The sequence below is a fragment of the Lepidochelys kempii genome, chromosome 13, assembly GCF_965140265.1.
Source record: "Lepidochelys kempii isolate rLepKem1 chromosome 13, rLepKem1.hap2, whole genome shotgun sequence".
Taxonomy (NCBI): Eukaryota; Metazoa; Chordata; order Testudines; family Cheloniidae; genus Lepidochelys; species Lepidochelys kempii.
Window position 1 is genome coordinate 2,212,665 of NC_133268.1, and position 21,409 is coordinate 2,234,073.

Below are 21,409 nucleotides of genomic sequence, written 5' to 3' on the forward strand. Positions count from 1 at the left end.
TCACTGCCCACTAGGAACTTCAACCTTGGGCAGCAGGGGGCCCTGTCTTGCTGGAGTGGGGATCCACATGTGGATTTCTCAGGGAAGACCCACAGGCTACCCCAGTGAGTCCTTGAGGCTGCACCCCGGCTTTTCCTCAAAGATCAGCCCCTTTGGGCACCTGGAAAGGGATTGTGGGGGTTTGCACAGAAGAGCTAGCGCTACTCTTGGCCAGCCACGTGAGGGAGCTCACAAAGTCAGGAGGAGTCGTCCCCACCCTGACCCCTCGGGTGTCCCTGCTCTTTGGGACTGCTCTGCACCGGGGAAACGTAGGGGCTGCCCAGTAACTCGGCTCGGCTCTACATTGGTTCTTACACCAGGCTCAGCTGAACACCCGCCAGTCACGTATTAAGCAATGGGAGCTGCTAGCGAGATCCCCCATGATACGCAGGAGAGCATGTGTGCGCCTGGTGAAAGAACATAGCCGAGTACCTGCTCCACTCCCCCACCCCATGTACCAGCTCGTAAGAACCAGCCACAGCCTGAGGCCCTCACTGAGTTTTTACTTGGCACAACTCTCATCGCAGTCAGGGGAGCTCTGCCGGAGTCAAAAGGGGCTTGAGTAAGAGGACAGCAGTATTTAGCCTATTCACACCATCAGTTCTGCACCAGCCCCTTCCATCTGGGGATCTCCAAGCACTCGAGAGATTAACCGAGCCTCAGTATACCCCGACAAAGCCAGTATCACTGTCATAGAATATGAGGGTTAGAAGGGACCTCAGGAGGTCATCTAGTCCAACCCCCTGCTCAAAGCAGGACCAATCCCCAATTAAATCATCCCAGCCAGGGCTTTGTCAAGCCTGACCTTAAAAACTTCTAAGGAAGGAGATTCCACCACCTCCCTAGGGAACCCATTCCACTGCTTCCCCACCCTCCTAGTGAAAAAGTTTTTTCCTAATATCCAACCTAAACCTCCTCCACTGCAACTTGAGACCATTACTCCTCGTTCTGTCATCTGCTACCACTGAGAACAGTCTAGATCCATTCTCTCTGGAACCCCCTTTCAGGTAGTTGAAAGCAGCTATCAAATCCCCCCTCATTCTTCTCTTCCGCAAACTAAACAATCCCAGTTCCCTCAGCCTCTCCTCATAAATCACGTGTTCCAGTCCCCTAATCATTTTTGTTGCCCTCTGCTGGACGCTTTCCAATTTTTTCACATCCTTCTTGTAGGTTGGGGCCCAAAACTGGACACAGTACTCCAGATGAGGCCTCACCAGTGTCGAATAGAGGGGAACAATCATGTCCCTCAATCTGCTGGCAATGCCCCTACTTATACATCCCAAAATGCCACTGGCCTTCTTAGCAACAACGGCACACTGTTGACTCATATCCAGCTTCTGGTCTACTGTAACCCCTCGGTCCTTTTCTGCAGAACTGCTGCCTAGCCATTCGGTCCCTAGTCTGTAGCGGTGCATGGGATTCTTCTGTCCTAAGAGCAGGACTCTGCACTTGTCCTTGTTGAACCTCATCAGATTTCTTTTGGCCCAATCCTCTAATTTGTCTAGGTCCCTCTGTATCCTATCCCTACCCTCCAACGTATCTATCACTCCTCCCAGTTTAGTGTCATCTGCAAACTTGCTGAGAGTGCAATCCACACCATCCTCCAGATCATTAATGAAGATACTGAAGAAAACAGGCCCAAGGACAGACCCTTGGGGCACTCCGCTTGATACTGGCTGCCAGCTAGACATGGAGCCATTGATCACTGCCCGTTGAGCCCAACAATCTAGCCAGCTTTCTATCCACCTTATAGTCCATTCATCCAGCCCATACTTCTTTAACTTGCTGGCAAGAATACTGTGGGAGACGGTGTCAAAAGCTTTGCTAAAGTCAAGGAACAACATGTTCACTGCTTTCCCCTCATCTACAGAGCCAGTTTTATCTCATCATAGAAGGCATTAGTCAGGCATGACTTGCCCTTGGCGAATCCATGCTGACTGTTCCTGATCACTTTCCTCTCCTCTAAGTGCTTCAGAATTGATTCCTTGAGGACCTACTCCATGATTTTTCCACGGACTGAGGTGAGGCTGACTGGCCTGTAGTTCCCAGAATCCTTCTTCTTCCCTTTTTTAAAGATGGGCACTACATTAGCCTTTTTCCAGTCGTCCGGGACCTCCCCCGATCGCCATGAGTTTTCAAAGATAATGGCCCCATTTTACAGGTGGGGAAATGGAGGTCCAGAAAGTGGGGGGATGGCCTTGCCCAAGGTCACACAGAACCGCAGGGTCTGATCAGTGCCCTGCAGGATACAAACTGCCTGCTGACTTCACTGGGATTAACTTGCATTTTGCAGGGGGTGAACTGGTCCCTTGGAGTCCTTATTGCTAACCCTGCTCACTAGCTCCCCAACAGCACCCCCAGAGTCAGAGGCACCTGTGGAGGCTGCTGGAGAGGTGGGACTGCAGCAGGCAGCTCCTGGGAGTGAATGAAAGCAGAAGAGCAGAGAGGGGTTTATCCCAAGGTCTTCCCACCCCTCTCGCTCTGCTGCAGAGAAGAGCCTGCCCACGCAGCTCCTCACCTGAGAGAGGCTTTGCCCATGGCTGGGAAAGGAGAGTGACAAGGAGACCTGGGGAGAGAGCGGCCAGGCTCTCCAGACAGGTGCCTTCCTCCCGCATGGCAGCAGGGGGCACAGGGAGCCTGGGCTCTGAGACAAGTGGCCGCAGCCAGCATGGAGTGGATGCACAAGCTGAAGAGAAAGCAGCAGGACTCCCTGCCAAGGTAAAGGAGGGGGTAGGTAAGGAGATGCAGGACTGGCCTTGAGATCGTGGTGTCTTGGGCTTTACATTAATGGCCCCAGTCTTTGCAGGTCAGCTACCCCATGAAGATTTCATCGGCACCAGCCAGCATTTGCCTCCTTCCATTCAACTGTGCTTGCCCTAGCCTCCTCAGGAGCGCAGGCCCCTCCCAACCCAACCCCAACCCCAGCATCCCAGTCTGCAACAAGGTCAGCTGCTTCCCAAGCACCCCCATGACCAGGGATGGCTCTGCAGCACTGCCTCAGTTTCCCTATTAAGCAGCCCTGATAAAGAAACTCCACACAGCCAGGTCAGTGCTGGACACATGGCTTGGCACTCCAAGAAAGTCACAAAATGAAGTTAACCCCTTCCAGGGTAACAGGAGTCCACTTAAAATGTCCCAACAAACAAAACATTCTATTGCCCTGCATGGGCTTTTCTTCAGCCCACCCTCTGGGCAGCATTCCCAGTTCCCTTCTGGGCCACCTCTCAGTCTCTCCTCTATTGAGGACTCAGTCTACAGGCTGGTTCCCCTGGATCACCTTCTCCTGAGCCCTGGCTCAGGACCTCTTACAGGAGTGAATGAGCAGACCAGCCTGCTACCCGCTTCCTGTAACTCCACCCCACATTGAGCTCACGCTCAGTCCTTTTATAAGAACCAAGTGTTTATTAAAGCACCAGCTGACCCCCTTTAGCCCCACCCTCTGAGGCTAATTAATTATGGCACAAGTGGGGCTAGCCCCATCTCCCCTTAAAGGGGCCAGTCACCCTGGGCCAGGAAGCTAAAGCAGGCACAGAGGGCCAGGACCTGAGGAGCAGCAACAGGCTAGGTCCCATCAGAGAGGCTCAGCATAAAGGCTGTGTCCCCATGTGGGGCTGAATGTTCTCATCTCTCCCTGAAGTCATTAGGCCCCCAGGACATTCAGCACCTGGCAGGATCAGGCCCTGAGGTGGCGAAGGGAAAGCTTAAGCATCAGCCAGGGGAGATGAACAATTCTTGGTCTCCACCAGTGGCTGGCATCTCCTGCGTGAAAGGGTTAATTCCCAGTGCGACACATAGACGGTTACGCAGTGCCCTGCAGAAGGTCCTGAAAAGATGCCAAAATTGCTCGCTCGCTAGCGTGTTGGACTCCGAGCGCCCAGCCCCGTGGCCGATGGAGAAAAGCTCTTAGCAGCGACTCCTGCAGTCAGTGAAGCCTCTCAACGGAGTGTGAGGACAAAAGGCCATTTTTCCGGCTCAGTCTCATTCTCAAGTGGTGGCTCGGAATAGAGCCCTTAGGAGTTGCTTTAATGGCCTAATTTTCTTATTTCCCAGCCCCCCTCTCTTTGTGAGATAGTTACGAGTCTCTCCTGCTGAGAGTCACAAAAGGACCTTCAGAGCATTGGCAACCGAACAAAACATTAGTGTCAGCAAATAATGTGATTTTAATAGTTCAATTCCAGTTTCATTATGTGCCAATTACTGCTGTGTGCCGGCCTGGGACCCTGCAGCCAGGCTCCCCGGCACCAATTTGTTTGTTTGCATTAGTGTAAAAAGGAGGCTTTAATATGCAGCGCTGAAGGAGCTGCTAATTCTAGCATTTTGTGCCACTCACAACTCACTGCTCCCTCGCAGACAGGAGATGCTTCCTCCACCAGGCCCCAATCTGGCAAAGCCTTAGCCACCTGCAGTAGTTAAGCACATGTGCAAGTCCTGGGATCTCAGGGCCCACGGTGTGTCTGGGCAAGGGAGAAAACAGGGCAAAGTCCTCTTGTATTTCCTGGGATCCCCTCTCTAGTGAGGAGTCCAAGTTCAGCTCACAGCACCAAAGGGATTTGAACACCCAGCCACAACGGTGGCTTTTCCTCTGAGGAAAAGCAAGAGCCCATTTTTGAGCCAAGTGTGAATATGTTTGCTGTATACTTCTGAAAATCCCTGACCCTCCTGTCCTGATGGAGAACTGGGGGGTTCTAACCATAAAATACAAATAACATAACACTCAACCCACCTTTAACTGTATTTAGCATTTTTCCTCTTCACAGCACTTTACAAACCCTAAGTCCCCCCCTGCCCCAAGGTAGGATTACCCCTGTTCTGCAGCTGGGGAAACTGAGGCACAAAGCACTGTCCGGCCTTGCCCAAGGCCACAGAGGGAGACCGTGCCAGGAGTTCCTGGTTCAGCCCACACCTCTCCCTCTGCGAGTGCCAGCTACACAATCTGCTGTTTCAGGATCTGAAAGCTCAGCACAGGGAAGCCCCACTGCTCTTTTCCCTCCCATTGCCCAGCTATCTCCTGCACAATCTGAGGAGTGAAGAGGGAAGCCTGGGGCGGCTGGCAGAGTAGGAGAGGGCTGACAGGGTATGAGCTCAGCTCACTGCACTGGGCTCTGGCAAGGACAAGGAGCTGAAAACCATCTGTTCCAAATCTACTCAGCCCATTGTAATGCGAAGGACAACCGTGAACACTAGCTACCAGGCTGCACCGTTCCCAGCTCCCGCTTCCTGTGCCAGCTCCTTTCCCCCTGATCTTCAGTCAGAACAACTGCACACAGCCTCCTGAGAAGACTCAGGACTGTCCTCTAGTCTCACTCGCTCAGGTCAGGAGTCAGGAGTAACTGCACGGAAAGCAATGAAGTGATGCTGGGGTAAAAGTAGCTGACATGAGATCAGACTCAGGCCCTCGGCTTTTCAGGTAGAGCCACCAGCCCAAGCCCCAGCACTCCAGCTCTGTTGTGTTATTTGTCACCTTGCACCAAAACTGCTTGTTGCAGTTCTGCGTCAGGCGTTATTCCGAGCGCTGGTGACAGAGGCAAGGGCTGGAAGGATGGCGTGGCTGGAGGAGCCAGTGACTTGATCCCGTGTCTCCAAAGCAGGATCAGGTTTGGGGGTCCCAAATAAATCTTTTAAAAGCCGCTCACTGAGCACTGGGCAGAGCATGCCACACTGCAATCCAGCAGACAGGAGGGAGCTGAGTACTTCCTTCTCTGGATCAGAGGTGAAATCCCCTCTGCATCCATTGTCCATGTCACTCACCACCTTGTTAAGAGCAGAGGGAGAGGCTGCTGCAGCTGCTGCTTGGAGATGAACGGTGCGACCACCACGGTGTATCAATCACGCACTGCCTGTGGCTGCAGTTTGTCACGGCTGTGAGCCGCATCTGCATCTGCCCAGCATGCTGCCCAACTCTCGGAGCTCGTACGAGGGGGGCCTGGAGGAATGGCTCACTTCGTACTTTGTGATTCCTCCCTCCTCTTCTCCCCCAGGGGGAGGTGGGGGTGTTTCCCAGTAGATCCACGGAGCCACAGATCTAACAGCCATTCCGCAGGAGTTCAGCTCTCATTGTGAGGGACATGGTATAAATACATAGACGGACAAAACTGGGGTCCTTGCCCCTCCCCTGCTCTGCCAGTGCCATGCCCCCAGGCATGCTCCCTGCTCAGATACGGGGAGACCCCCTGGAACGCAGCTCTGCGGCGGAGATCCCTCCATTCGTAGCCCAGCGGGCCGCAGAGCCACCCCAGCTCTGCTCTATTCTGTGGCTCCATCAGGGCCTGCGGGTCTGGCCCTTTGCCTTCCACCACCAAATAAATGGCCAGGAAAGAAAGTCACTCTATAACGTTACTGCTTTGGGACTGAACAACTGACGCGCATGTCCGGCCTAAGGGTGAGCAGGCCAGACGGGCTCAGAGCCGCCGGGGGCTGAACATAATCCATACGCTTAGTCACGCCTAGTGACCAGACCACGCACAGAGGTGATGGCGTCTGCTGCAGCCTCTGAGCCAACTGACCCTATTACAGTCAATGGCAAGACTCCCACTGACTGCAAAGGGGACAGGTGCTCAGGCTCATGCATGGGCTCTCTGGGTGCGGGAGGCTCTGAAGAAGCATTTGGACGGTCAGCCTCGGCCGTGTTCTGTGCTGGAGCGTTGTCTGGGGCTGAAGCTCCGGGGGCTGCTAGGCACCTTGCAGACCTTGCTGTGCATTTATACCAGCTGGCGCGTGGTGCTTGCTGTGCATTTGCAAGCACTGGGTGCTTCGCGTGCTGCCAGGCAGCCTGCAATAAGGACTGGGAATGAATAAAGATAATTCTGTTCTCCGGAGGGGGAAAGGGTGTCAGTCTGATAGCCAGCTGGCCTAGTGGTCAAGCAGTGGCTGCACAGATCTTTTCGGCCTGGTGCTTCTAGAGGGGGTCCTGGCTGGGTAGTATGTGGTGGGCCTCAATCTCCCTGAGTGTCCCTTCCACTCCCCTGAGGGGTCTGTCATGGGGTAGGTGCAGCAGAGCAAGGTAAGGGGACCCGGGACCACCCACCTCACCAGGTCCTGAACCAGGGCCCTAGTGGGGCCTTACAGTGTCTGGACCAGTTTTTGCCCAGCCCTGCAAATTATACTCCCCCCTGGTCGCTTTCTACCAGGCTGTGGCTCCCTCATTTGGGGCCTGGACAGAGATTTGGGGCCTGGACAGAGATCCACTTCATCTGCCTGGAGGACAATGTCCCATTCTTCACAGGCTCTTGTGAGTTTCCAACTCCCAAAGGGGAGGAGCAGCTGGGAGATCTGGATCACGGTGCTCACTGTAGGCTTAACAAAACTGTAATCCCTCCTCTCACAGCTCCAGGTGTCAGCCTGTAGCTCCTTCCCCTGGCCTGCCAGTACCCTTTCAATCTGTTCCTCCACCTGGAGCATGTCCTGCAGCTGCTCAGGGACAGGCCCCCCCTGCCTTGCCTCTGGGTTAGCGCCGTCTGTCGACTCCATCACTTTCTTCAACAATGGAACTTTACTGAGTGGTCAAACGTCAAGAACGAACGAACGAACGAACGAACGAAAGAAAAAGAGCCAACCTCCCAGGCGATGCACTAGAAACCTCTCATGTAAACTGACGGACTGGAACTTTACAATTGGAAAGGCAGCAAACAAACATTTCTGTCCATTTCAATGCACACATGTAGCCCATTGTGGCCAGGCATATGCCAGCTGTGGTTGCCACAGGCCAGTGTATGTGACACCGGGGTTTTCTTTGCTGTCCCACCATGTGGAGCGGTCAGAATAAGGATGCAACCCATGATGCCACATGGAATGTCGGGGGGTGTAAGGACCTGCTACCAGGGAGTTCTCCAAGGACTGCAAAGGGTGGGGAGTCGGGGATGGCTGGACCTGTAGGCCAGCCAGGGTCTTCAGCATTTGGGTTTGCTGCCCGAGAAGACCTCTGATGTCCTGGTGCATCTGCATCTCCTTTCACTGCTGGGATTCCTGGGCCTTTCTCCTGTCTGCTCTTTTCTTCTCCATAACGTCTGCCATGGTGGCCCTCCAGGCCCTTTGTTTGTGGTCTGATGCAGGATCTCGCTGAACACATCCTCCTTAGTCGTCTTCTTGCTCCTCCTCTTTAGGGCCAGGCGTTCTGTGGGTGTGGAGGGGGCACCCCTCAAGCCTGCAGCAGCTGATAAAAACTGACAGATGCGTCACAGGGAAATACAGTCACAAGGGAAAGGGGAAGAGAAGTTTTAAAACTCCCTTCCCTTGTTCTCAGACAAGCTTGTAATAAGACATGCCACTTATCGCCACTTCAGCTTTGGGTGGGGGAAAGGAACTTCGGCTGCATGAAACCATCAAATTTCAGCCCCTATTCCATGGGTAGGAGTACAGGGCCCTGGCACTGAATATTGGCGCTATTTTCCACAGGCGGTGGGGATTTTAGCTGATATCTCACTCTGAAGGATAACAAAAGCCCAGAGAGCTCAGCTGCTACTTGCGTCCCGAAGCCGGCCGGACCTAGAGGCCACTGCCTATTTACTGCAATCGTGCTAGCCAAACTCATGGCAGAGTGGCATGGGAAAGTGTCCTACTGGCTACCGCAGAGGAAGAAATAAGGCAGCTGTCCCTAGAAGCCTTCGCGTTATGATTGCAGAATATCTCCAGGAAAGTTTCATTGAGATCTCTTGGGAGGATACAAGGGCCATATGTGCACAAACAAACTGCTCCACGTGGCTCCCTAGCCTAACCCTGCAGGTGAATGAAAAGCACATGGCAGCTCGGCCTCTGTTTGTTGTGCTTCTGTCTCTTCTCACACATGAGTAAAACCGTGAGAAGTTGATTCCTGGGTCTTGTTAGCTTGGGAACAGGCCAGGCACCATCTTTAAATTTAAACACTGTAAGGAAAAATGCATGCAGTCATTTACCCTGGTCTCTTCCCCTTCATCAGTCTCATCTGTCCTCGGCTGGCGGGACTGGCTGGAGACTGGTGGAGTCTCGAACAGGTCTTGGCTCGTGACATGGCTGGACCGCCTGCCACGTCTCCCTCCTCCTGCTCCTCGCTGTTCCAGGCAGGGGTCTGTGTCTCAGGGTCTCGAGAGGTATCCACAATGGCCTGAAACCTGCTGGTGGGGTCTCTGCCGAGTATGGCCTGCAGCTCGCTGTAAAAGTGGCAGATCTGAGGCTCAGCATCAGATGGGTTGTTGGCCGCCCTGGCCCAGCGGTACACCTGCCTCAGTTCCTTTGCTGTCCTGTGGCACGGCTGCTGATCCTTGTCGGACCCCTTTTGCCTGCATCGCTGGTGCGAGCTGTTCATAGATGTCCATGTTTCTGCGGCTGGTCCGTCGCTCAGCCTCTTCTCCCCCGCACCCCGGGGCCGGGAGATCCAATACTCCTGTCTAGGCCAGGCAGGAGTGCGGCCGGGGCGCGGACCTGGCACGGGCAGTTGCATATGGCCAGGGAGTCCTGCTAAGTGTGCTCGCCACGCTGGACAATCAGGAAACGGCATTTCAAAAAGACTTGGGGGAGTTCTGGGGGTGGCGTCTACTCTCTGTGACCGCTGAGCAGTGGCGTTCACCATTGTGACCAGAGCCGTCACTGATGCAGGGAATGGGGCATTGTGGGACAGCTGTTGGAGGACTGCTAGGTCGACACAGGTCAAGCAGTGTCTACGCTCGCACTGTGAGGACCTCAGCAGGTTGGTCGGGGTTTGCTGCGTGGCCCTAATGGAGTGCGTAGGACAGCGGGTGACACGGTGTAGACATGGGCACAAGTACGTTGAGGGAAGGAGACTCATGTCGACCTGCGTAGCGTAGACCAGGCCTAACTAGCCCCAGCTCTCACGGCATCACAGAGGCTAGCGATGAAAAGGACCTAGCAGGTCATAACCCATCCAGGGCAGACTTGCTGTCTATGCTCCCCAGACAGACTCATCTCTTCGGGGCAGGGACCATGCCCATTTGTCTGCCCAGTGCGGCAGGGCACCCTGCTATCAATCCCTGCACACTAAGGAGTGAGAGGAGTGGATGGGATGGACAGATACACAGACAGACTCTCAGCCTCCGAGGCTGCCCTCAGAGCTGGCCTGTGTGAAGGGACAAGTGCTGGAACAGCATGTGCTTTGTCCTTTGTGCTTTGGGGTGAGAGGGGCATAGGGAAGAGGTGTCAGCAGCTGCAGGGAGTGTGGGATTACCGTAGTGTCCACCAGCCTTGTTAGTCAGAGCCCAGGGCCCGCTGTACAAGGAGCTGTACAAACATAGTAAATTCATAATCCCTTGCACATAATCCCTTGCCTTTGTGGGGCTACGGAGGGCTGAGCCCTCAGGTGGGAGGATCCCAGCAGGGAGGAGAGGTAGCTGTCAAGTATTAGGAGGAGGGGTGAACAAAGCAAAGGCCCCCAGCTGTGGGACTACACACAAGGCAGCGAAAGCACAGCCCACAATTGCAGTGATGTGAGCCACAGGCTTCCAGAAGCCCACTCAGCTGAAGCATTTCAGAGCTCTCTGCTCCCCTTGTCCTTAGGGCATAGGCAGTCTGGATCCACAGGGAGTCCCCCTCCCAGGTCTGTGCAAGGGAGCCCAGACACCAGTGACCTTATCCTCTTGATGTAATCAAACTCACTAATTGGGCTTGTCATTGCAATGACACTGCTGTCTGCAATGCACAATGGCCTGACATGCACACAAACCCTATGGCAGTGTCTTCCCCTCCGTGCAGCCAGCAGCTGCTGTGCACAGTTCATTACTGGAACAAAGGGAGAGGGGAGGGATAAGGAAGCACAAAATATGCACATCTGCTAATACAATCTCCAACTCTTCAAGGATTCAACAAGTGACCATGCCTCCCCCCCCCCCCCTCTGTTTTCATTGCAGGGCACAATTATTCTCCCATCATTCTGTCAGTTCTATGGATCTCATTAAAACAAGATTTCATCTCCCATCAACTTGCGAGAATGAAATGCTGATTCTTATTTGTTATGCATTTGATCATACAGTTTATGTTTCAACTCAGAAAAATATTCTCTCTTGCACTGACAGGGCATGGCTAGGTTTTTATGAACCAAACACAGTGGCAGCTGCGTGAGAAATAAGAAATCAATTACAAAAAATCATTTAATTTTCAAAAACTGATGATCAAGCAGAAATCTACAGAGAAGGCTATTAGAGCTAATTACTGCCTTCTTCAGATTAAAAAAAATCCAAGGAACACCAGTGTAAAAATTCATAGAAAGGGTTTGGACAGCAGCTCTTCTCTGAAGAGTGTGTTGAAAGGCTTGGTTTATTGTCACAAGCACAGTTAGCCCTTCAATTGTTGGTGTGTCATGTTAAACCTCGCGCCTCCAGAATAAACCTGTTGAAATGCACATTCTCATTTGCAAGCATCACCCAGAGACAAGCCGCACAGCAAGTGGCCAGCTAAAGACCCTCATTATTAACCTTGTTCAGAGTGATATAAATAATCCAAAACAATACCAGCATCTCCTCCGCTCCTTTGCCAGCCAGCTCTGTCCTTAACTTGTTCCAATTACTGACTCCAATTTTCAAGTGTTGAAACCAAAAGAAAAAAAAAACAGCCTAGCCCCAGTTGTAACTAAATTCATTCATCATTATCCTGAGATGAAAAAACAAGAGAGACCCACTGATCTAAAAGTAATTGATACAGAGTACAATTTTCCTAAAAGGTAATGTGGGATATTATTCCGTAATCCTTTATTTAAACAAGGAGGAAATTGCTTTTCAGTTGCAGCCATTTTAATCCATTATACATCTTGCAAAGTGAAATAATTAGAAAGATCTCCATGTGGCACAGTCTGAATGATGTCACATCAATGCATTGATTAAAGGCTTGAAGGCCTTCCTTTCCCACCCACCCCCAACACTTCTTCCAATCCCAGGTGAGGACCCACAGCCACTGGCTGTTCCAGCTTATGCTCTGAAAAACACTGGATCACACCCTGAAAAGCCCAGTGCACTGCCAAGGAGAAATAGGTGGGACCCAAAAGAGACAACAGGGGAATTGGCTGATTTCAATACAAGTTGTTCTTTAATAGGCCCAGTTTATATCCAATAAAATGGTGTGATTAGGGAATCAAAGGAATCCCTGCTTGTTTGAGTGGTTAGAGCAAAGGCCTGGCAAACAGGAGGGCCATGTGTTCCAAGGGGAATCCTGTGGCTAAAGACACAGGATTAGAAATCAGCCAATCTCCATTCCGTATCCAGCTCTGCCACAAACCCAGGCCATAACTATGCAACTGGATCCACCCAGGCAGACTCTTGCACCCAAACAGGGGTCCGCAGAAGTCAATGGGGCCCTGCTGGGGGCCATGTGAATCCAGTTTCAGAAATAGGGGCCTTGCTTTTCTGTATTATCACAGCAAGTCATTTCTCCTTGCTATCCCCCAGTTTAAATGGGGATAATGATAAGATCAGGATGCACATGGAGGCCTAATGAAATGTCTCCAAAGCGCACTGAGATCCTTGGATGGAAGGTGATATAGAAATGCCAAGTAGAGTTAATATTAATCATGCGGGCAGAGCCAGCGAATGACCTCTGAGCTATTGTGTGACCTCTGGGAAATCATGTGGCCCCGCTGTGCCTCGACCAAACCAGATGTGAAACTGGGTGGAAGCAGAACATGACCGGGCAAACAGATGCCACATCCAAGCCAAGCTTTTCTGAGCAAAGACATTACAAGACAGAGAGGAATGAATACCAAATGCAAATACATTGCGTGATGTGCACAGACTGGAGAAGGCTGTCCCCTTGGCATGTGCACATGCTCCTATTAACGCTAATGGGAGGCAGGCAAGCGTGTCAAGGGGAGAACAGTCCCCAAAGGACTTTCTTTCTCTTTGATATTTCTCCATTTAGAGAAGATAGTTTTGACCTTTTGCAAGCAAAGTGGGTAGGAATTTGTAAACTGAGAAATCTCATCAGCATGAGACACACGATGAAACACAGCCTGATCCAGGCTGCTAATGGTGTGCTGATTGCATCTGACTATCGCCAAACTGAGCATGGCTGTGCTTTACTGGCTAGGAAGAGCATTTAAGACTGGGCTGGAAATCTGCATGCAAGGAACTGTCCCTCTTCTGACCATTCATAATTATGGAGGCCCGGAACTGGTCCAATGTTAAGGCACATTTCCCAGCATTTGTACCCTCGCCTCCGGGTAGTCAGAATAGATTGCACATGTTCACTCTATGCAACTGATACCGTCTCTAGGGGATACCACAAGAATGATTTTGCATGTTTATTGTGAATGGGCTGATTACAGTGGACTTTAATGGATTGCTACAGTAGCTTTAAATCAAGGTAACAGAAACACGAGTGCTCTATAGCAAGGACACATTATTAGGCATATGGGCAGATACAGTTTGCACCCACAAAACTTGCGCCTTCACTTTTACGCCAACAGTTCAGCTGCAGGACAAAGTGCAGCATTAGCAGCTCTAAGTACCCAACTGCAGATCAAGGCTTGTGCTGAAATTCATTTTGCAGGTGCCAAAAATGCAGGGGCAAATTCTGCAGGTGCAAATTGTTCTCACAGAAGTGAAGCTGGGCCTCAGGCTTGTAAGTACATTGACTGAATGTAAGTTGTGATACGCAAAAGGCCCCAGTCCAATAGGGCCAGGGCCAGGGCCAGGGCCAGGCCCCCACTGACAAAGAAGCTCAAGGAAAAGTCTTCTCTTCACATGCACAGTTAACACAGCAATAATTCAACCCGTAGAAACTGTCACATCCACCTGCACTGAATCCAGCCTCACTAATGAGTTTAGTAAACTGCATGTAACTGGTAATGGGCGTAAGTAACAAATCCCAAGCTTAGAAAGAGACTGATCTGCAATTTGAGCCCAGCATGTCCAGGAGATCAGTTCTGAGAGCTACCACTTTAATTGGCTTAAAACCCTACCCCACCATAACAGATCAGGGGGTCGGATTATTTATAGAACCAGGAGCAAAAATAAATAAATAAATAAATAAATAAAAATTAACCAATGACTACAATGTAATTGTAGCTGAGCCATTCTCAAACTGTGACCCATGGAGCACTGGTGGGCCATGGTCCACTTGCTAACAGTCTGTAGACAGCTGGCTGGTCCCAAGGTGCCGGCTCTCCCCCACATCTCCAGCTGCTACAGCACATTAAAGACAGTTTTTACATAACAGATTTCCCTAATATCGCTTTTCCTTGTAAGCACTTGCTGCAGATGCCACGGGGCTGGGATCAGAATGGGTAGGAAGGCAGGTTTCAGAGTAGCAGCCGGTCTGTGCAGTCATGAATGAGAAGGGTTAGACAATCTCACTATTAAGATGCGTTCTATACTGCGGAAAAGTTTGAGAACCCTTATGCTACCTGATCATGGGAAGAGTAACAGACAAATGTCTCCACACAGATATGCTGGGACAAACAAGGCCACAGAAAACAGAAATACAAGGTGGGAATAGTGTCAAAACCTGATCCAAACTCCTCAGTTGCTAGTTGTATTTTTTTCAGAAATTTGTCAGTCTCCCCTTTCTCTCCCAGCATTAACGTCTCTACAAATCAGCTCTGTTGCAGAGGCCTAGCTCCTTCGCACTGTCTGCCTGTAGCTCTGTGACTCTGAAAGAGAGTGTTGCAGGCTGTCTGGGGTGGAGAAGAGAAAGGGAAGCTCAATAGCCTGGCCCTGGGAAAGAGGCATGCCAGTAAATGATCAGCTCAGAGCCCTGGAGAGCCAGTGGAGATGCAGGCAGTGGAGCTGACCTCTGGTGAGTGCCTGTCTGTGCTGTCTCTCATCCTGCTCACATGGACCTGGTCCCAGCTGTTTCGGTGGGGAGCAGAGGAATGAAATGCCAGAGGACTGGGATAAAGGAAGGGGAGAGGCTGGATGTGCGATGGCTCCAATGGTACCCCACTCCTGCACGTTCTGTGTGACACCACTGACTTCCATGGGTGTGGGCACGGAATGGGACCCTGATCTGAGCCAAAGGCATCCAGCACCCTGCCAGATGCTCTCAGCACCTCACAGGATCAGGCCCTGCAGGGAACCAAGGCTGAGCTGTTCAGTTTCTGACTGAAGTGGTGAGTGGATTAGAATGGTGCAGCCCTTTAGCCGCGGACTGCTCGCTGTGGTCCCTTGTTACAGGGACCAGAAGGACACCACGTTCACCCCTTCCAGAGGGGCTAGCAGCTTGGCTGGCGTCCACACACATGCATTATAAACCGCGGGGCGGGGGGGGGAGTTTGTTGGGTAGGGGTGATCCTGTCAACTGTCTGGTGCCTTTTTATCTGGTACCTGTTTTCTCATGCCATGAAAAGGCTCCATAAATGTAATATTTCAAAACAGCCCCCAGCCCAGTGCTGCCTTCCCCATCACTGGGGTTTAGGTTAAGCACCCCCATGGCACATCAGTTACATTTAGCCCTCAAAGCCTGTCTCGGCCCAGGGCTTTCCCTTCCTCCCGGCTCCAGTTTGCCCAGGACTCTCCTCTCTTCCTGAATGGATGGGGCTCACCGGAGGGAGCTCATATAATAACCCCAAGACACACACCCAAGGGGAAGCAGCCCCAGCCTCCATCACCTTCCCCACTTCACGCTGGTCGTGTGCTTCAGCTCAGGGGACCAGACACCCTCTACTTGCAGCTCATGAACTGTTGATCTCAGGGATCTGATTACAGAAGAGACCCTTTCCTGCTCTATGACAGGCTTCAGAGTAACAGCCGTGTTAGTCTGTATTCGCAAACAGAACAGGAGGACTTGTGGCACCTTAGAGACTAACCCATTTTTTTGAGCATAAGCTTTCGTGAGCTACAGCTCACTTCATCGGATGCATCACGAAAGCTCATGCTCTAATAAATGGGTTAGTCTCTAAGGTGCCACAAGTCCTCCTGTTCTTTTTCCTGCTCTAGCGCATCTGTTCCAGACAAGCAGCTGGGGCCACGTCCCACCCCGGGGCGGAGATCGGTGTAGCTGAGGACAGGACTGCCTCTAAAGCTTTGGAAATTAGAAGCATGAGATCTGGGGGTGAGGGCGTGGAGTAGGCAGGTCCTAGGGGAAGGTGGGTGATGGGCTGCTGGGCCTGAGGGGCAGGGAGGGGCCCTCACCCCAATTGCTGGCTGATGTCCAGCTGCAGAACTGTTCAAAGGACAAGTCCAAAGGCAGGCTGCACACTCCCCATCTGGACAGAGCAGGTGGTGGGGTCAGATCCCCCTCCCGGATCCTCAGGGAAATTCAGGCTACACCCAGCTCCCTTCCACTGCTCCCCAGAGCCTCTGGAGGGCTCCTACCCCCAGGCCTGGCTGCTGAGTTCCAGGGGCAGTGCAAGGTGTGTGGGGAGCAAGGCTGGGATAGACCCCTGTGTCCTGGACCCCCTTCCCCTGCCATTTCCAGAGGCAGGGTGGAGAAAGAGACTCGCTAAAGCCCCAGGCCTGGGTTGGGCTGGGCAGACCCCGTCTGTGCTGCGGCTCTAGACACGGCTCCGGGGTTGTCCTAGGTGAATTCGCCGGGCCAAGGGGCAGATCCATCCATGCTCCCCCGGACTCCCCGCTCCCGGTTGAACTGGCCGAGCTGCCGCTGGAAGGGGAGCGGGAGCCCAGGCTCCCCTTCCACCCCCCAGCCTGCTCCGGCCCTGCCCCAGCGGAATTCCCCTGGCTCTGCAGGGGAGCGGGGCCCGGAGCCAGCCCCCCCCCGGGGCCCGGGGCCAGCCCCCCCCCGGGGGGCCCGCCCCTACCTCCAGACCTGTCCCAGCTGCAGGAGGTGGATGAGGGACTGCAGGATCCAGATGCAGAGGCGGCAGCAGCCCCGGGTCCGGGGGGCGCCGGGGGCCGGGGCCGGGGCCGGCGAGAGGCGCGCGGAGCCGGGCCGGCCGCCGTCCTTGGGGCCGCCGCTGTCCTTGGTGCTGGCGGCCGGCGCCGGCGGGGCGGCCGGGGCGGCCCCGGGGGCGCGGGGCGCCGTGTGGTCGTACACGAACCAGCGGAAGCTGAGCAGCTGGACCACCAGCGAGGGCAGCAGCGCGAAGAGCAGCGTGAGGCCGAAGCACCAGCGCTGGCGTCGCAGGTAGTAATCGGCCGCCAGCCACAGGTCGCTGGCCCCGTCCGAGAAGAAGACGAGCAGCGCGCCCAGCACCCAGCAGCAGTCCAGCAGGCTGTAGGCGCGGGGCGCCGGCGGGGCGGCCGGCCCGGGCCCCGGCCCCGCGCCCCCGCGGCCCGCCCCGCCCGCCAGGCTGCCCCCGCCGCCGCCGCCCTCCGCGCCCGGCTCCATGCGCACGGCCGCGGCGGCCCCGGCTCCATCCGACTTCGCGGCCATGTTGGGGGAGAGGAGGAGAAAGGAGGGAGAGGGAGAGACTTCCGGAGGGAGGGGGGGCTGGGAGGGAGGGGCGGGGGTGGAAGGGAGGGGGCTAGAGGAGGAGCGGGGGTGGAAGGGAGGGGGCTAGAGGAGGGGAGGACCCCGTGCTGGACGCCCCCTCTGCAAACCCACCTCCCCGCTTCGAGTTACCCCCCCCCCACCCCCACGGCAGCAGCAGCCGGAGCCTGTCCGGATGGGGCCGCCGGGCGAGGAGGAGGCAGAGGCGGGCGGGGAAGAGTTGGGGTCCCGCCCCACTCGGGCGGGCGGTTATTCATTCATTCCTCCTGCATCCCCCCTTGCCCGCTCCTTCGTCCGCCTGCTTCCCCTCGCCCCACCGGTCCCGGGGCCGAGGGGCAGACGCTGTGGCAGGCTGGAGGCTGGGGGCGCTCTCCCAGTTTGGGGGCTTCGCCCATCAGCGGACCAGAGCGCCCCGAGGCCTTCCCTGACCCCACCCAGGCTCACACGCGTGTTCAGGCCCGGTTGTCATGGCTTTTAAGCCTCACCCCACGGGCGCTGCATTTGCACGAACGCTTCCCCACCCCCTGCTCCTATCGACCGCAGATCGTCTCCATCCCTCCCCGGCGCGCAGGTAGCAGGGCGCTGCTAAGGGGAGCCGACGCTCCGAGGCCGCGGGCCCCTCTGGTCCAGGCTGGCAGGAGTCTGGGGCTCGAAGCCCTTGCCCGGCTCTCTGCGTCTCCCGCATACTTGTTGATGCCTCCTCGGATTACTCCGTTCGCAGCTCCCGCTCCTTGGGCGCTCGGGTCCCGCCCCGACCCCCTGCAGCCTGGGCAGGGCGCGCTGCGCCCCGCTAGACTCTACGCGTTCCCCCCAGGCCAGCCCCGGCTCAGTCTGCGAGCTACTGGGGGCGTCCCCGCTGCGGAGTGCGAGGCGTCGGCCTTGGCTCTGGGGAGCCGGGCGGGTCTGAGCCAGGCTGCTCCCAGGTCGTGAAGGGAAAGGACCGCTTGGGAAACCCCGGGGTCGGGGTGAGGGGACATTGCCCCTCCTGCGCTGTCAGGAAAGGGGCGCTGGGTTGGTACAGACTGCTCTGGGAGGAGCAGGGGAAGGGGCCAGGCCCGCTGTTCTCCAAGGGAAGGACTGAGACGACGCCAGAGGCCAGGGAAGAAGGAAGAGCAGCCCCATGCCCCATTTCTGCCCTTCAGCGGGGAAGTGAGGCTGAGGGCGGCCACCTCTGCTTTCCCCTTCCGGAGCAGGGGGCCAGGAGAAAGGGGCCCCACCTGGCAGGGGTGTGCGGAGCATCTCCGGGGGCAGACTCCCTTGCGCCTTCCTGTCGTCTCCCCAAGGAATCCACCGCCTCCCCGCGGTGTGCGCCTAGGGCGCACGGGTCTCCGCTCCACCCCCAGCTCGCTCCTTCTCTTGCTTCCCTCCCGTGGGCGGCCGGCTCCTCTCGGGACGCAGAGTTCTGGCCTGCGAGGCCGGCCGCCGGCGGAACCTCCGCTGGGCTGTTGGCAGGGCCGTGGCTGGCTCTGCTCCAGGTCCTGCCAGGAGCTCTGCGCGCCTGCTTTCCCCTCCCTTCCCCTTCCCTCCTCAGCCACCAGCTCACACTTCACGGGGCGTCGGGACGCAGCAACGTTCCCTGTCCTCTCACCCCGCTGCTGTAAAGGGCCCGCTCCTCAGAGGGGCCATTGGGCCTGTTTGGAGAGGTCCCAAGCTGCCAAACTGGGATGTAACTCCAAGCTCCCCTCCAGCGCAGACGGTGGTGGGATCCCTTCTAGAAAGAAGGTCCGGATTCTGAAAGCTTTACTCCCCTCAAATAATACTTTACTCCCCCTAGATTCAAAGGGGCTAGTCATGCACCAGGTTCTGCTCAATTTGAGTAGACTATCAGTTCTAGTCCATGTGCACCTCTCCAGCATGGGGGGAAAGGTTGACTGAGGGGGCCTGGTGAGGACCATCTCTCATGAGGGTTAGTGCACTGGCCAGCTACATGCCCCCTCCCAGAGGCAGCAAGTCAAGATGGGAAACCTTTCCAGGAATCTCACACTGGGGCCATGGCCACCCTAACCCCAAGTCTCCTATGGGGAGGTCCACGCTCAAATTCTTTGTCATGTTTTAATGTGCTAAATATGACTGTAGACAAAACATGGATGTTCCTTTCAATTTTTGTTTAACCCTTGGCTGAGAACCAATGTGGGGTACACATGTCTATACTGGAATTTACAATAGTTAGTTAACACCCCTAAAAATACAAGAATCCAGCTGGACACGTACCTTCTATGTTCATTTCCCTCCTGCACCACAGCCAGCAGCTTTCCTGGACTGAGAACAGAAAGCTCACCACGGCTATACTCCACCTCCTCATTTCTTCCCCAGTTTAAAGCCACCGGGGGGATGTGAGAGGATCGCTGTAGATCATTTCCCTTCTGCACAGGGGTTTTATGGGGAGCCACGCACGGGCCTTTTGGCAGGGGAGGGAGGAGACAGTAGATGAAAGGAAACGGTGAGGGGCTCAGGTGACCTAATATTTTGGTTTGGAACGGAGCTGTTGGTTCATGCAAGTTAGGAGTGGAGGAGACAGCAGAAGCAGCAGGGCTGCCTGGGGGTGGGGTTTTAAATGAAAATACCTCCTTGATAAGGCCGCACTTAATGTGCCCCACTTAACGGGCCATATTGCAGAAACTGCAGGTTCTGCAATATTAGACTGTCACGGCAGGTTTCACAAGAGCCCCACTGTGTGCAGGGCTGACGGTGGAAGCCCCAGCCACCCTGGGGCTGAGAGGGAGCCCCCACTGTCAGCCCCCTGTTCCGGTTATCATCCCCAGGCAGCCGACAGCAGAACATCACGGAAAAGTACCAATGGATTTTATTACCATAAGGTCCATTATTACTTTTCCACAATTTTCCATGGCTTGTCTGCCACTCAACCGCAATGTTTTACAATCATCCCACAATTCAAGTAGGGCCTGATTCATTGCTGTCAAAGGTGGACATGCTCACAACTTAGCTGTTGCCTGCAGGCAGGAGCCTTTGAGGTAGTTGTGGCACTTTTTAGAGTTACCCCAAGGTGTCCAGGGTGAATCACTACCACCAGCTTACAAGGAGAGAGCCTTGTCTGTGCCCACCTGGGGAAGCCCGCCTGCCCGCCCGCCCCCCTCCCTCCCTCCCAGCTGGTGACAAGACAAGCTCTCTCCGCAGGCCCTGCTCATTCCCAGTGCAAGCTAGGAATTTACACACTCCACTTGGTTACACTCAAGTGCCCAGTCCCCTATCTTCCTGATACCTGCAATGCACACGGATCCGCTGCTTCCAGGGAAGCAGTGAACTGAGGTGAAACCAGGGAACTGAGGTGCAACACTCTCCTTAGTGCAAGGCACGGAGACGTGTCTACAGCAAAACCAATTTGAAGTTTATTCAACAGAGCTTGAGATAGATTTTCAAATAAAAGATAGTGTAAGTTTGGAAACATAAGGTCACAAGTAAAGGAAAACATAAACTGCACCCTATAGCCTATCCTTCCTTTCCTGTCTAATAAGGTATTTCTCAACCATGGTCAGTTCTTCTCCGGTCCAGAAAGCTGAGATCCGCCTGTCATGAGAGAACACAGCTGGTAGAGTCTCTTCTCTGTAATGGATAAAATGTTGTTGTCTTTTCCTCTTCTTTTATACAGTCACAGACTCTGTCTCTTACCCAGGGGGTCCCCTATTCAGAGACTTTTCTTGGGGTTCATTTGTCTTTGTAAATCCACAACTCTGCACCAGGTCCAGAGAGCAAATGCAGGACTGGCTCCATGCATGTCCATTGTTCTCAGTGGTGATTGAGTTAGCCTTGAGACCTCAAGGTGACAAGTTTCACACCAACAACTTTGAAAGCCAGTATCCACTATGTTACATAACTCAAAAATTATTTCCCATACAAACATCATGCAATAACCACTCCATCAGCTAGTTCGTAGCTTTCGGCAGAGACCATCCGACACCCCCCCTTCAGGATGGCAGGACACAGGGGTAACACACCTGGCTGGGTCAGCCTGGGGATGTGTGTGTTACAGGAGTGCCTTTCCAACAGGAGTGGCAGCACCAAGCCGAGGAGTTCGTGTCAGTAGCTGGTGAGGAGATGGAGGGTATTTCCC

At 54.3% G+C, this 21,409-nt stretch overlaps 1 protein-coding gene across 1 annotated transcript in view; it reads right to left on the reverse strand.

The window, feature by feature from the left end:
• Positions 1–17,413, reverse strand: part of XKR7 (XK related 7) — a 33,737-nt gene extending 16,324 nt beyond the window's left edge. Inside the window, exon 1 of the mRNA XM_073308837.1 lies at positions 16,709–17,413. Coding sequence (XP_073164938.1) covers positions 16,709–17,283 — 575 coding nt within the window. The 5' untranslated portion in view covers positions 17,284–17,413. The remainder of the gene's footprint in view (positions 1–16,708) is intronic.
• Between the last annotated feature and the right edge of the window lie 3,996 nt (positions 17,414–21,409).